The following is a 14,600-nucleotide window of genomic DNA, read 5'->3' as shown; positions in this document are numbered from 1 at the left end:
TTTAACTGTAGTGTATGAATAAAGTGTGTTTTGCTTCAAGCCTCGTAGTTTAACCGATCAAATTGCATCCAGAATGCAACGCCTGACATTTGCCTTTAAAGTAAAAAAAGGTTAGAGTCTAAGCTATCTCCTTGGTATGTTTTGATGAGGTTTGACCTGGTCCATGCCAATATTGTCTCTGGTATCCATTTAAATTTCCCAAGCTGGTTGAGTGAGAAAAAGCAATAGGGTCAATTTTTGTCAGCCTCTTTAGAGACTAAAAAGCTTCCATGATGATATAGATGTTACCTTGAGCTGAATCGCCTGTTTAGCTTGCATTGGGCCAAAGATGGATACCAATTCCATTATTGGACTGGAGGATTCCATGATGAAGGGTAGCTGAGAGGCAACAGCAAGGGCTTGGAGGCTGGCAGTAACAGGAACCAAGTGTTCTTGTCTTAAGAGAAGACTGCAGTTTCATGTTCCACATTGTCAATGCAGTTTCCAGAATTGGATATATTGAGAGATCTCGACCTCTGCTAAATGGAAGTAGCTGAGGTAGCAGCCAAAGTACACCGTATGGTGTCTGCTGTGAATATCTGTACCACTTCCACAGTGAAAAGAATGAGCTCCAAACTCCACATGATACCCTCTGCCACATTGGAGTCAGACTGCTCCCTGTTTCCAGCTAACACAAGCTGATGTATTGCCTGGCTGCAGTGATTCATTCTATGCTAGTCCTGACTCCAAACCATTCTCTAACATTTGTGCTGTGCCGATATCTGAGCTGCTGGTTAAGATTGTACAATCAAGTGACAGTGCCTCCTCTTCAGTTTGTTCTCTTTCTTCTACCTGGACCTTTGAAGGCTAAGCCAACATCAGTTTCTGATCATCTGAAAACACAAAAGCTTAAAGATAGGGTTGTAGTGAGGGAAGGGGCTCCTGGATAAAAACAGGAATTTCACAGTTACTCCATCTGAAAGTCCACCTCATGGTGTATTCCAGGATAAGGAATGAGTGAGTGAAGAAAGTGAGTAGGGAAACAACTTAACCAACATCTTCAAAACTGAGAGAATGTGACAAGATGAGTAATGGACATTGAACTTCCAATTGAAGAAGGAGAAGAGGAAAGCTTAAGATCAGTTGGAAAGAACTGATGAAAGGACTCACATATGCAAGGATGAGAAAATGAATGAATGAATGACTGACAGGAGATGATGGAGAAAGGTGATCAACCAGCATATGGGTGAACCCAAGTAAAATGAGAGAAGTTGAAAGTAAGTTGAAAGTGTACCATTAAAAAAGAAGGCAGCCAAAAAATCCAGTTAATTCCAAATGTTACCTACTCCCCTGCAGTGTGTGAAAGATGCTGGCAGCACCACAGCAGAGGTGTATAGCACAGCATCTGCTCTGGGTCAAATAAAAATCACGGAAACAAAGCAATGTATTTAACATGTTGCTGCCTTCTTTTGAAATGGGCACATGACATCTGCACCCAGACAAGTTAGGCTATCTACCTGATAAATTTTACAGGCATTAGAAGCAATGTGAAGCCCTGGCAATACTAGTCACATACAAGGATATCTTCACTCACTTTGTGGCTTTGTCTTGATTGATGCTCATATTAATTTTCTACCGTCTTATTGCCCCTGCAACAAAACTTTTGGAACTTAGATAGCTAGTATCCTTTTGTTTTTAATAGTTCAAATACAAATTTCAATATTTCTCCAGTCATCTGAGCAGGCACAGTTATCACCTGTGTAGCAAGGAAGAGGGAGTACATCTTTATTTACAAGCAAAATTAATTAATCAAGAGACAACAAAAGCATTTGAATCAGACAAAATGTAGATTCACACATTGCACAGTGGATTATCTGTGCTTGTTTTAACTACATCTTTATTTAACATTGTGCACAAAGTTTAAAAACCAATTTCCATTTTCCTGAGAAGTACAGCATTGCAAATGGCTTCAACCACGACACATTTGCTGTTTTTTGATGAAGGGCTTATGCCCGAAACATCAACTCTCCTGCTCCTCGGATGCTGCCTGACCTGCTGTGCTTTTCCAGCACCACATTCTTGACTCTGATCTCCATCTTCTGCAGTCCTCATTTTCTTCTCCCTGTTTTCCTTCTGACCCTCTCAAACCACTTCAATAAAATATACCAGTCAAGCTCCTGATCGTTAAAGTCCAGCAGGATTTTACAACCCAATGCTCTCTATTTCCCTCTTCGACCTATTCCTGAAGGATTTAACAAACTTCACCAAACAAAAATCAGAATATTTTCAACACTGTCTCAACTCACACAATCTTCATTAACCCTCTGGTGTTTATCTGTGCCTATGTCTGGCTACCAATGTACAAGTAATTGCTTTAGTTCAGAACATGAACTCACCAGAAAGGATACATATCAAAAAGTGCTGATGTGAGTTTGAGCATTTCTGAAAATCTATTTAACTATTATTTTGACCATAAAGAACATGAAGGGCAATTGCGAACTCCGCAGGTAAGAAAACCTATGAATGTGGTTACAACTGGTAAGGATCTGTGGGCTATGAAACAATAATTTGCAAACTCTACAAAGGGATTTAAATATTTGCTTTTACTATTCAATTTACTCATGAAATGGCATAAAGTGCTGTGTTATTTGATCTCAATTAGACAACACTCACTTTTCTGTTACTACAAAAGACTCTTTGGGAATAATTCTTATTAATATTTCACTCAGATACACAAGAGTCTGCCATGACCAATTAATCAGCCCCTAAAATTATAGCAGGATTCATTCAATGGCCCAGATTTGGTTTTCACTGGTGAATCATCAGCATTCACCATCGACCTTGGGAAGAAAAACTGACCATAAATGAATTTGTTTTCTGTGGTGCAGAGTTCCCACATGCTGACCCAAATATGAACCTGGTGCCAAGTCAATGGAATCTCCAGGCATCCAGAAAGAGTTACATCATCTGGCAAGGTACTCTGCCAATTATGTAGAAGGATTCTCATCAACAGCAAAAATAAAATGAACTGATTGCCCTTCACCTTGTATATTTTTAGACAGTGAAATAGAGATTGGAACAAATGTGCTAGAACTGAAGTTTAAAACTTATTTTCATGTAAGCAAAACTATGGAATTTTCAACGATAATGGAATAATTTGACAATACACAAATTATATTAGTTTGTTAGAGCCATAAATATTCTTTAGAGTAGTTTTTACATAATAGATAGTTTAAATATCCCATTACTGCTCATTAACAGGACATTACATTTTAATTGGATGGGTTATTAACCCTAATTTTAGCACAAAGATGAGATTTCAGTGTTAACTAACATTTTGCTCTCTGTGGGACAGCAGCAAAGTTGAAAGAAGGGAATCATTAACACCAATCACCAGATTTATCCCTTCACTGCCAACACTTGGCCATTTCCTTTGAAACACTTCCTATTCATGTACCCATCGAGATGCCTTTTAAATGTTGCAATTGTTCTAGCCTCCCCAACTTCCAATGGCAGCTCATTCCATAGACACACGCCCTCTGTGTGAAAAATTTGCCCCTTAGGTCTCTTTTAAATCTTCCTCCTCTCACCCTAAACCTATGCCCTCTAGTTCTGGACTCCCACACCCCAGGGAAAAGACCCTGCCTATTTACCCAAACCATGCCCCTCATGATTTTATAAACCTCTCTGAGGTCACCCCTCAGCCTCCGATGCTCCAGGGAAAACAGCCCCAGTCTATTCAGTCTCTCCCTATAGCTCAACTCCTCCAACCCTGGCACCATCCTGCTAAATCCTTGCTGAACTTTTTCAAGTTTCACAAGATCCTTATTTTAAAACCATAGGATGCAGTTTACCAATCCCATTAGATTTCTTCACACCTTTTCTCCAGTGATTGTGATAATTCTAAGTTGCTCCATGTCTTTTCTCCACTGATTTATCATTACTATTGGAGTTCTTTTGATGTCTCCTGTTGTAAGAACTGATGAAGAACATTTGTTCAACATCTCTGCCATTTCCTGGTTCCCAGTCTCATCCACTAAGGCACTAATACTCACGTTAGTAATTCTTCTACTATTTATATATTTCTACAAGCTTTTACTATCTGTTTTTATATTTCTTGCTAGTTTTCTCTCATACTCAGGTCTGATGAAGAGTTATCTAGACTCAAAATGTTAGCTTGCATTCTCTCCATGGATGCTGCTTGACCCACTGTGATCTTCAGCAATTTTTGTTTTCAGTACAGATTCCACAATCTGCAGTAGTTTGCTCCTTACAAGATAATATGTTGATTCCACTGCTAATGCTTGACCAATAAACGTTGCCCAGGATGCCAAGAAAACATTTCTGCTCCACACCGACTAGCACAATGAGATCGATATTACAGTGTCTCAAAGCCAGCAACCTCACAACCTAGGTTGGGTCAAGATGGAGATATTACTGGGTCTCGAGTTTGGCAATTTGGCAGTGGGCATTTCAATCAAACCAAGTTGAGTGGAGTGAAGAATCTCTCTGAGTATGGGTTAGACTGGCAAACAGAGTGGTGGAGTAGTGGATCACTAGTCTGGAACTTGTACCTTGCCAAATTATGTTTTTATTCTATATTATTTGTTTAAAATTGAAACTTGTCACATTGTAACAGAGTCTGTTTTTCTCACAATCCTGGTGTATGGATTTGAGACCATTCCCTGTACGACATTTCTCGTAGAGATATCAACTGTCTCTTTCTCAAGTCATGATTTGGAGGTGTCGGTGTTAGACTGGGGTGTACAAAGTTAAAAATCACACAACACCAGGTTATAGTCCAACAGGTTTATTTGGAAGCACTAGCTTTCGGAGAGCTGCTCCTTCATCAGGTCATTGTGGAGAATACAATTGTAAAACAGAGAATTTGTAGCAAAAGTTTACAGTGTGATGTAACTGAAATCATATATTGAAAAAGACCTGTAACAAACAATCTGGGTCTTTTCCAATATATGATTTCAGTTACCTCATACTATAAACTTTTGCTATAAATTCTGTCTTACAATTGTGTACTCCACAAACACCTGATGAAGGAGCAGCACTCCAAAAGCTTAGTGCTTCCAAATAAACCTGTTGGACTATAACCTGGTGTTGTGTGATTTTTATCTTTCTCGAGTCAGGATTATCTTAACCCTGTCAGATTTCCATCCTTTAATTTTTTTTCTAGTCTGTTTTCCTGTATACTTTCTCAAGTAAGGACCATTATGACCGTAATGAGCTTCAGTTCCTTACTATTCATAACATGTTGCAAAATGACCAAGTAATATACACACACACACACACACACGATATACGGTAGTTGTTGCGTTTCAAATAGAATTGATTCTAGCCAGAAACTCCAATTAATTACTGGTTCCTCTCACCCAGTTTAGGAACTATCTGCATTGTCAGTCAGTGCATAGCTGCTGGCTGTCAAAAACAGCTGACTAATCCTTTATCAAATCTAGTCAGCTACATTGTGAATTTTCCTATTAACTAATAGGAGGACTGTGGCAAGCTGCCCAAAGTCTTCACACAAGGTGTACTTGAAAGCAACCACAGGATCATGGCCTCCTTCTGGTATCATTACATGGTCTTCCTTATTATGGCTTGTGAGTTGCCCAATGTTGTCTCCTTAGGTTCACTGATTGGGATCTGTTACTTTAAAAGTTGACATGAACTTCCCCTGACAAAGGAGTAGTGCTCCAAAAAGTTATGATTTCAAATACACACCCTCTGCTGGATTCTGGTGTCGTGTGACTTCTGACTTTGTCCACCCCAGTCCAACACCAGAACTTCCACATCATGGCTACCATTAAAAGTTGATAAGAGAGGAGAAATGTTCTGATGTGGCATCTTGGGCAGGCCTGTCCCCCTGGCATCTGCTATTCTGGCCCATAATGGCACTAAAGTAATTAATATGAAGTGCTGTCCCTGTGTGACACGCATCAAACAACTGATTATGTAACTGTGTGCATTGTTTGTTCTATCAGTTTACCTTGGTGTCTGAGTCAATCACAAGGGGTTCAAAACATAACAAGTTGGAGAGTGCCATGGCTTCCTCAGCTCTTAGCCTTATACCACTCTGCTAAACAAAATGGTCCAGAGGAGCTTCTTCTTTTCAGAGTCTTAATTTCTTAACGCTTTCCCACCTCAAATCCAGTAAAAGGTATAATCTGGTCATGCAAGGTCAGAAATGTTGAAGCTTGAAAGTGACTGACTTGTGGAAGGCAGAGGAAATCAATGACAATTAAGCTTGACAGGTATGAAATACACTTGGAGAGAAAGATATAGTTGTGAACATGTATCAATCAAAACATACATCTTCAGTATTCAGCAGAGTGGTACTCATATGTGTTCTTGTGTCCTTTTCATTGTACTATTAGCTGCAGCATTACGGATTTTTTGTCGAAATTATTACTTGTACACTGCAAAAATAAACTTCTATCTCATTTGCAGCATTGTTGTTAAATGTTTGACAAGGGTGTAAATAAGCCAAATATCCACACCAAAATGTTGTTTCTCCTTCCATTCAGATGTATTAATTATATAAAATGCAATTCGAAATGTACAATTCCTCTGGGAGCACACATTTGTAGAACCAGCCTTGATGGCACATCTCTATTATATTAGAGATATCTTTATTGTAAGTGTTTGAAAGATTTGTTCTGAGAATCTGTTTCTGTTTTTTACATTTGGTTTTGTAGTTTTACACATCCAATCAACTCAAGAAAAGAAAGACCTTTAGCCTTGGTAGATAAGCTTAAGGATGATCCAATGAGATTTCCCAAGTACATGAAGTGCAAAAGAGCAACTAGAGAGGGAATATAGCCTCTTAAAGATCAACAAGGTTGTCTTGTGTTGAATCTCAGGAGGTGGGCGAGATATCAATGAATATTTCACGTCAGTTTTTACTGCGGAGAAAGAAATGGAGGCTAGAGAACTCAGGGAAATAAATATTGATGTTTTGAAAACAGTTCACTTTTCAAAAGAGGAAGTGCTGAAGGTCTCAGCAAATGTAAAGGTGGATAAATCTCTGGGACCTGATCAAGTGTATCCCAGGATGTTGTTAGGGAGAGAATTGTGAGGCCCCGAGCAGAAATATTTGTATTATGTACAAGCACGGTGAGGCGCAGGAGAACTGGAGGGTAGTTGAAAGGAGAAGCCTGGGAACTATAGCCATGTGAGTCTGACATCAGTACTGGGTAAGTTGTTGGAGGTGATTCTGAAAGATAAGATTTACATGCATTTGGAGATGCAAGAAATGATTAGGGATAGTCAGCATGGTTTTGTGTCTAGGAAATCATTTCTCATAAACCATTTTTACTGTTTTTCAGATTGGAGGCCTGTGACCTACGGTATTTCAAGGCATTGGTGCTGGGTCCATTTTTGTCTGTCATTTATATAAATGATTTGGATGAGATTATAGGAAGTATGGTTAATAAGTTTATAGAAGACACCAAAATTGATGGTATAGTGGGTGGTGAAGAAGGTTATCTAAGATTACAAAGAGATCTTGATCAATTGGGCCAATGGGTTGAGGAGTAGCAGGTGGTGTTTAATTTGGATAAATGTGAGATATTGCATTTTGGTAAAACAAACACAGGCAGGACGTATATAATTAATGTTAGGATCCTGGAGAATAGAGAGTGTTGTAGAATGGAGAGAGACCTAAAAGTTCAGAAACATAATTCTTTGAAATGTGCATCATATATAGACAGAGTTAGGGTTAGGCTTAGACAGTGTGATAAAGAAGGTGTTCAGCTTGCTTGCCTTCATTGCTCAGACCTTTGAGTATAGGAGTTGGGACATCATGTTGAAGTTATACAGGATGTTGGTGAGGCCTCTCCTGTGTGCAGTTCTGGTTACTCTGTAATAGGAAGGATATTATCATACTGAAAAGATTCAGAAAAGGGTTCAGAAAAGATTTACTAGGATGTTTTCAGGAATGGAGGATTTGAGTTATAAAAATAGGTTAGATAGGCTGGGGCATTTTCACTGGAGAGAAGTGACCTTAGAGGTTTATAAAATCATAAGGGACACAGATCAGGTGAACAGCAAAGATCTTTTTCCCTAAGAAAGTGGGAGAAACTAGGGAGCATATTTTTAAAGTGAGAGGAGAAAGTTTTAAAAAGAATGAGGGGCAATGTTTTACACAGAGAGTGGTTCCTGTGTGGACTGAACTGCCAGACAAAGTGGTGCACACAATTAGAGTCACAACATTTAAAAGACCTTTTGATAAGTACATGAATAGGAAAAGTATGGAGGGATATGGGCCAAATACAGGCAGGTGGACTAGTTGGACAGAAGTGTCTGATCCCACGCTGTATAACTCTATGACTCTATTCATTTTGGATTTATTTGACTTTGTGTCATCTCCTCTGAAGGAAACACTGAACTTGAAGTAAAATTAATTTTTGTAGCAGCATTTATGGAGAGAAGAAAAACAAGGCTTTTGGATGCTGACCCTTCATCAGAACTGGAAAAAAAGTTAGAGATGTAACAGACTTTAACCAAGTTCAGAGGCAGCAAAGGAGCAGGGTTGCAGAAAAAGAGAACAAAAGGTCAATGATAAGGGAAGAGCAGGAGACAGGATGATCCAAGACAAAAAGCAAATAGTAACGCAACAAGTAGAGGCACAAAAGATGGATCTGAAGGAGTTATACATGGGAAAGTAAAATCGGCACCTGAACATGTTAAAAACATTAAGTCTGGGAGGTTGTGAAGTGCCTAACCCAAGAGAATCTGATTCTCTTGAGAATAAAAATGCTGGAGAAACACAGAGATCTGGCAACACTTGTGGAGAGACAAACAGAGTCTGATATGACTGCCCTTCAAAACTGCAATCTGTCTATAGGAATCGATGTACCTCTGTCTCAAAAATATTCAAAGACCTTTTCCAAGACCTTTTTCTGGAGGTAGAACACTGTGTGGTCAAGGAGGAATGCAATAGAGAATTGAAACACCAGGAGATCGGGAACTGAAATGAATTGGGTAACTCTGGAACACAAAGGCAGTAGGACAGATTGTTATTTCATAAACAGCAATAATAATAATTACATGGGTTTGATTACAAGATTTATCAAAGAACTGGTAAGGATTGACACAGGTCCAAACATCTAAATCATCATTTCCAGATTGACATTAGTAATACGAATGAAATTCCAGAGGAACTCATAGAGTCATAGAGATGTACAGCACGGAAACAAACCCTTGGGTCCAACTCATCCATTCCAACCAGCCATCCCAATCCAATCTAGTCCCATCTGCCAGCACCTGGTTCATATCCCTCTAAACCTTTCCTATTCATATACTCATCCAGATGCCTTTTAAATGTTGCAATCGTACTAGATGCCACCACTTCCTCTGGCGGCTCATTCCATACACGTACCACCTTCTGCGTGAAAAGGTTGCCCCTTAGGTATCTGTAATACCTTTCCCCTCTCACCCTAAATCTATACCCTCTAGTTCTGGACTCTCCCACCACAAGGAAGAGACTTTTTTATCCTATCCATGCCCCTTGTGGTTTTATAAACCTCTGTAAGGTCACCTTTAGCCTCTGACGCCTCAGGGAAAACAGCCCCAGCCTATTCAACCTCTCCCTATAGCTGGTCATAATGTTAGGGCAGCACACAGAGAAACAAGGGGATCCTTTGATTAAGACTGCGGACGGAAATGGCAAACTCGAATGAACTCCGGTCCGCTGAACATTGAGATCTGTAGCGGGTTTGGAAAATCGCCTGGGTCCTTCCAATGAACTGGGAGAAGGTAGTGAGTGCCGCCTGTGGACTGACACCTCAGCAGCAGCAGCAGCAACATCCCTCAAAGAGCTCAGTGCGGATGTCGGGAGAACACCAGGATGGATCGGGTAAATCTCGCACTGCTCCCACAGCTACAGGATGGTTTCCTTTCAAAATGATGGCTTTCTGTAACACATCAGGAGGGAGTAGAAAGCCCGCCAGGCCCCTGTGTTTGTTACTCTTCATCGCTGCCCAGTGTAAGTACAATATTATTTCTGATATTTAGCACGAACGTCATGTGTGGCTATCTCAACCTTCAAATAGTTAATTCCGCTTTCAGATATACCTGACCATTAAACACTAGAACACCAAAACAATTTAACTTTAAAATGAAACACCTTAACTTCTGATCGACCGTAAGAGCGATGCTCTGGAGATGGGTTTTTGGCGTGCGGTTCAGATTTGGGTAAGATTGGGGGGTCTGTCTGAATGACATGGGAGGAGGCAACAAATGCGACTTTCAATTTGTGGGGAATGGTCTTGAGGGTGAACTCTGCCCATCCCGGCCAGGAGAGGGGTCTGTTTACATCCAAACTCGTCTGACTGAACACGGTATCATTTGGAGCCCGTTTACGAAAGAGCCAGGGGGAGATTTGGAGTAGTTTGTCCCGCCCGTGTGTGTGTAATCTGGGTCACCTTCTGCCGCGCAGATCAAAGAAGGTGGGTTGGAAATAGAAATCCAGGTTTGGCTGTTCTGCCGCACCAATTTCTGTTTGAATCGTTCAAAGGCAAAAGAGCAGGTCTGCAGGATGGGCAGATGATGGAAACAGACTAAGTTGGAGCGCGATTTAGATGATAACGTGACCTGGTTGCCCGAGCCCACTGTTTCTCGGCCGTTGGGAGCTGGAGAAGTCAGCCAGTGCTTTAGTGCCGGAGATTTTGTTGTCACAAGACGGGAAGGAGTTTGCGATTCATTTCACGAAAGTTTTGAGATATTAACGGAGATCTTTTGTTTTCTGACACGCATCCTGCACTATAAAGACGTTCACTCCAAGTCGAATCGAATTCGACTACTTAGAATAAATTCACCCGTCTATCAATTTCCAATAATGACAGAGAACTAATTTGAGTTAATTTCTATACACTTGGGAAGTTAGCATCTTATGAATTACTTGACTATTTCTTGAACCTTCTTCTTGAGTCCGGTGTATTACTTGCCCTAATAGTCGAATAGACGTGGGGAATTACTTTGTTAAAGACATGGTGCTTTAATGGACCCTGTCTGTCTCTAAAGTGGACATCAGTGCGTATTCCCAAACTATCTCGTTTAGTTACCAAAGTCCTTGCATTCCGAACAACAGTTGCAGTTTCTTTAATCAGAATTGGAAGATTTTTTTTCCCTGAATTTAAGATTAGATTCCCTACAGTGTGGAAACAGGCCCTTCAGCCCAAGAAGTATCACTGACCCATCCAGACCCATTTCCTTCTGACTAATGCACCTAACACCAAGGGCAATTTAGCATGGCCAATTCACCAGACCTGCATATCTTTGGGCTGTGGGAGGAAACCAGAGCACCCAGACACGAGGAGAATGCGCAAACTCCACACAGACAGTTGCCTGAGGCTGGAATCGAACCTGAGACCCTGGCGCTGTGAGGCAGCAGTGCTAACCACTGTGCCACTGGAAGAAAATAAAAATACACCTGGTAGGGAGTAAGCAAACTGTAGTGAGACCACATCTAGAGTATTTTGTGCATTTTGGTCACTTTACCGAAGGAGGAACATGCTTGCATTGGAAACAGTTCAGGAAAGGTTTACTGAGCAGATTCCTGGAATGAAGAAGGGTTGAGCACATTGTGACTAGAGTCATTGAAGTTTACAAGGATGAGAGGTGATCCTATTGAAACATATAAAATCCTAGGGGCTTCACAGCATAGATGCTAAAAGGAATTTGTCAAATCTGGAAAAATGTGGATCTAAGCTTCAAAATAAATGATTTCCTACTTAAAATGGAGATGGTAATGCTTTTCTTTTCTTTGAGGGTGATTAAAGCCTGGAATTGCCATCCCCAGCAAACAGTGGATACTAAGTATATTCAAGACTGAGTTATGTGGATTTTTGATAGACAATTGAAACAAGGATTAAGGTGAACAGGCAGGAAATTGGATACAAGATGACAACCAAACTAGCCATCATTTTAGGAACAAATTACTGCAAATGCTAGAGTCTGAACTGAAAACAAAAAGTGCTGGAAATCACAATGGGTCAGGCAGAATCTGGAGGAGAGCAAGCTAATGTTTCGAGTCTGGATGAATCTTCAACAAAGCCATCATATTATGGCATGACACGGCAGGTTCAGGGGGTGAATGGTATATTCGTCATTATATGTCTTACATTCTTATGTTATCTTCTGCTTTGCTTTTAGGCATTGCACCCTTTATCACAATAACTCACACCACACATGCATTTCATCATGTTACTGCAGGTTCTTTTGCTAATTTCTTTAAATCTGTGTCCCATGGTTACTGACCTATCCACAACTGGAAACTAATTCTCCTTCGTTATTGAATCAAGTTGGTTTATTTTGTCAGAGGTACTCCCACACTGACCCTGTAACTTTGGCAGATGTTAGGGTGAAACCAAACCAAAGACTTGTGTTTCTATAATGCTGTTCACAACGTTAGGAACACTTGATACTTTATTGGTAAACAACTATCTTCTAAAGAACAATTTCTGATGTAATGTAGAGAATGGGACAGCCAATTTTGTGAACAGCATGTACTTAAATAATCTTTTTAAGTTATGTTGTCTGAGGAACAAATATAAGCCAGGACACCTGAGAGGTTTTCTTAGCTCTCCTGTGAGTCCACGGGATCATTTATGTGTAGGCTTCAGGTTTAACATTTCATCTAAAGGAAGAGCTTTATACATTACAGCATTGCACGGAAGTGCTGGACTAGATTGCATGTTCAAGTCTTTGGAACTGGGTTCTATTGTGAAACCAATACCTTTTTTTAAAGTAGTCAAAATCATAGATCTAGGTACCTACCAAGAGCATAAAGCCACAGGATTCCACAGTTTTGAACAAACAATGTTAAATTTATCATATAAAGTTAGAACCATACTGTAAGCTACATTACATGCACTATTTATGTTTTAAAATTCAAAATTACCCTGAGGTAAATATGGTTAACAGGAAAACTGTTAACAGGAATACAGGAAAAGTGTGTTTAACAAGAAATACCCACTGAGCACAGATCTAATTTTGAAACTCCCCCAAAACCCACCTTGTCATGACTGTCACAATGGCTGCTTGTGCTTTGGTAGTTCACTCTCCCATTTGGATCTGCACTTCTGGATTCTGAAAACTGCACTCCAGTACCTACTTACAGGTACAATTTCAGCCTTTCTCTAGCAACTAGCTTCACCAAGCTGGCACTACTCCAAATTTCTCCAAATACTGACATTGTTTAGCTGTACACAGAAAATATAGGCTTCTTTCACCCTTGCTGTCAGTTGCACTGAGCTGTGAATGGCATATGTTTTTGCCTGAGCTGCCACAGCTTCTGGGTTTTTCCCTGAGCCCTAGCCCCAATGTACCTCCTGACTTCCTGGACTTCTCCTGAGCCCTAATGCATTGTGTCCATTTGGGGATCATCTCCTTCTGCTCCTACATACCTGGATGAATAGCAGGAAAAGGTCTTCTAATTTCATCCAACTGATATCAGGGGTTCCTTGCTCCTGGTATGGCCACACATTTTGCCATTATTAGAGGAGGTTCCAAACAAGGTGAAGTCTGAACCATCACCCATTCAGCTGCTATTCCATCTCCCTAACCAAATAGCAGACTCAACCCTCTCATACCAGACACCTGAGCCTATCACCCATACATTTGCCACAAACAGGTAGCTGCCATCTGGCGTTCACACCCACCCATCACCATACCCACTTACCAATCATGCACTTTCAGCACTACCTGCCATGCTACCCTACAACCAACTGGCACCCTACCTATTTATACATCGGTCATCCCAAACCCTGAACCACCAAACTGCCAATATAGCCTCCTTGCCCACTTATTTGCCACTCTAACCTCCCATCCACTTACCTCCAATTATTTCTTTGCCCGTCAAAACAAATCTTTATCATATAAAACTGTTCAATATTAAATTATCCAATTGACAAAATGTTCATGACAATAACAACAATGATATTTCTCCCTCATATAGTGGCTACTGAACTTGTGTAGCATAAACCTAGAGATTCTACATGCATTTAAAAGTAATTCCCTCAATGACTTAAAATGTTCTGGTTTCCCAGTTAGCTAAGTATTCCAATATCAAAAGATTGCAAACCATTCTCTCCCTTTGCAATTGCTCTCTCTCCCCTTCACTCCCTGGTGGCTCAGTGGTTAGCACTGCTGCCTCACAGTGCCAGGTACTTGGCTTCGATGCCAGCCTTGGGCAACAGTCTGTGTGGAGTTTGCACATTCTCCCCGTGTCTGTGTGGGTTTCCTCCGGGTGCTCTGGTTTCCTCCCACAATCCGAAGGTGTGCAGGTTAGGTGAACTGGCCATGCTAAAATTGCCCATAGTGTTCAGGGATGTGCAGGTTGGTGCATTAATTAAGGGTAAATGTAGAAAAATAGGATAAGGGAATGTGTTTGGGTGGCATACTCTTCAGAAGGTCGGTGTGGACTTGTTGGGCCGAAGGGCGTGTTTCCACACTGTAGGGATTAGTGGGCGGCACGGTGGCACAGTGGTTAGCACTGCTGCCTCGCAGCGCCAGAGACCCGGGTTCAATTCCCGCCTCAGGCGACTGACTGTGTGGAGTTTGCACATTCTCCCCGTGTCTGCGTGGGTTTCCTCCGGGTGCTCCGGTTT

General features: G+C 40.8%; 1 protein-coding gene across 3 annotated transcripts in view; it reads left to right on the top strand.

The window, feature by feature from the left end:
* The first annotated feature begins 9,763 nt into the window (after positions 1-9,763).
* The window catches only part of crb1 (crumbs cell polarity complex component 1), a 123,265-nt gene continuing 118,428 nt past the window's right edge, over positions 9,764-14,600 (top strand). For 2 of the 3 annotated variants that reach the window (XM_043699794.1, XM_043699793.1), the window contains exon 1: positions 9,765-9,976. In XM_043699794.1, coding sequence (XP_043555729.1) covers positions 9,820-9,976 — 157 coding nt within the window. In that variant the 5' untranslated portion in view covers positions 9,765-9,819. Of the gene's footprint in view, positions 9,977-14,600 lie in introns of all 3 variants that reach the window. The other variant, XM_043699795.1, reaches the window with a different exon arrangement.

The sequence above is a fragment of the Chiloscyllium plagiosum genome, chromosome 11 (genome assembly GCF_004010195.1).
Source record: "Chiloscyllium plagiosum isolate BGI_BamShark_2017 chromosome 11, ASM401019v2, whole genome shotgun sequence".
NCBI lineage: Eukaryota > Metazoa > Chordata > Chondrichthyes > Orectolobiformes > Hemiscylliidae > Chiloscyllium > Chiloscyllium plagiosum.
This window is presented reverse-complemented; position numbering and strand designations above follow the sequence as displayed.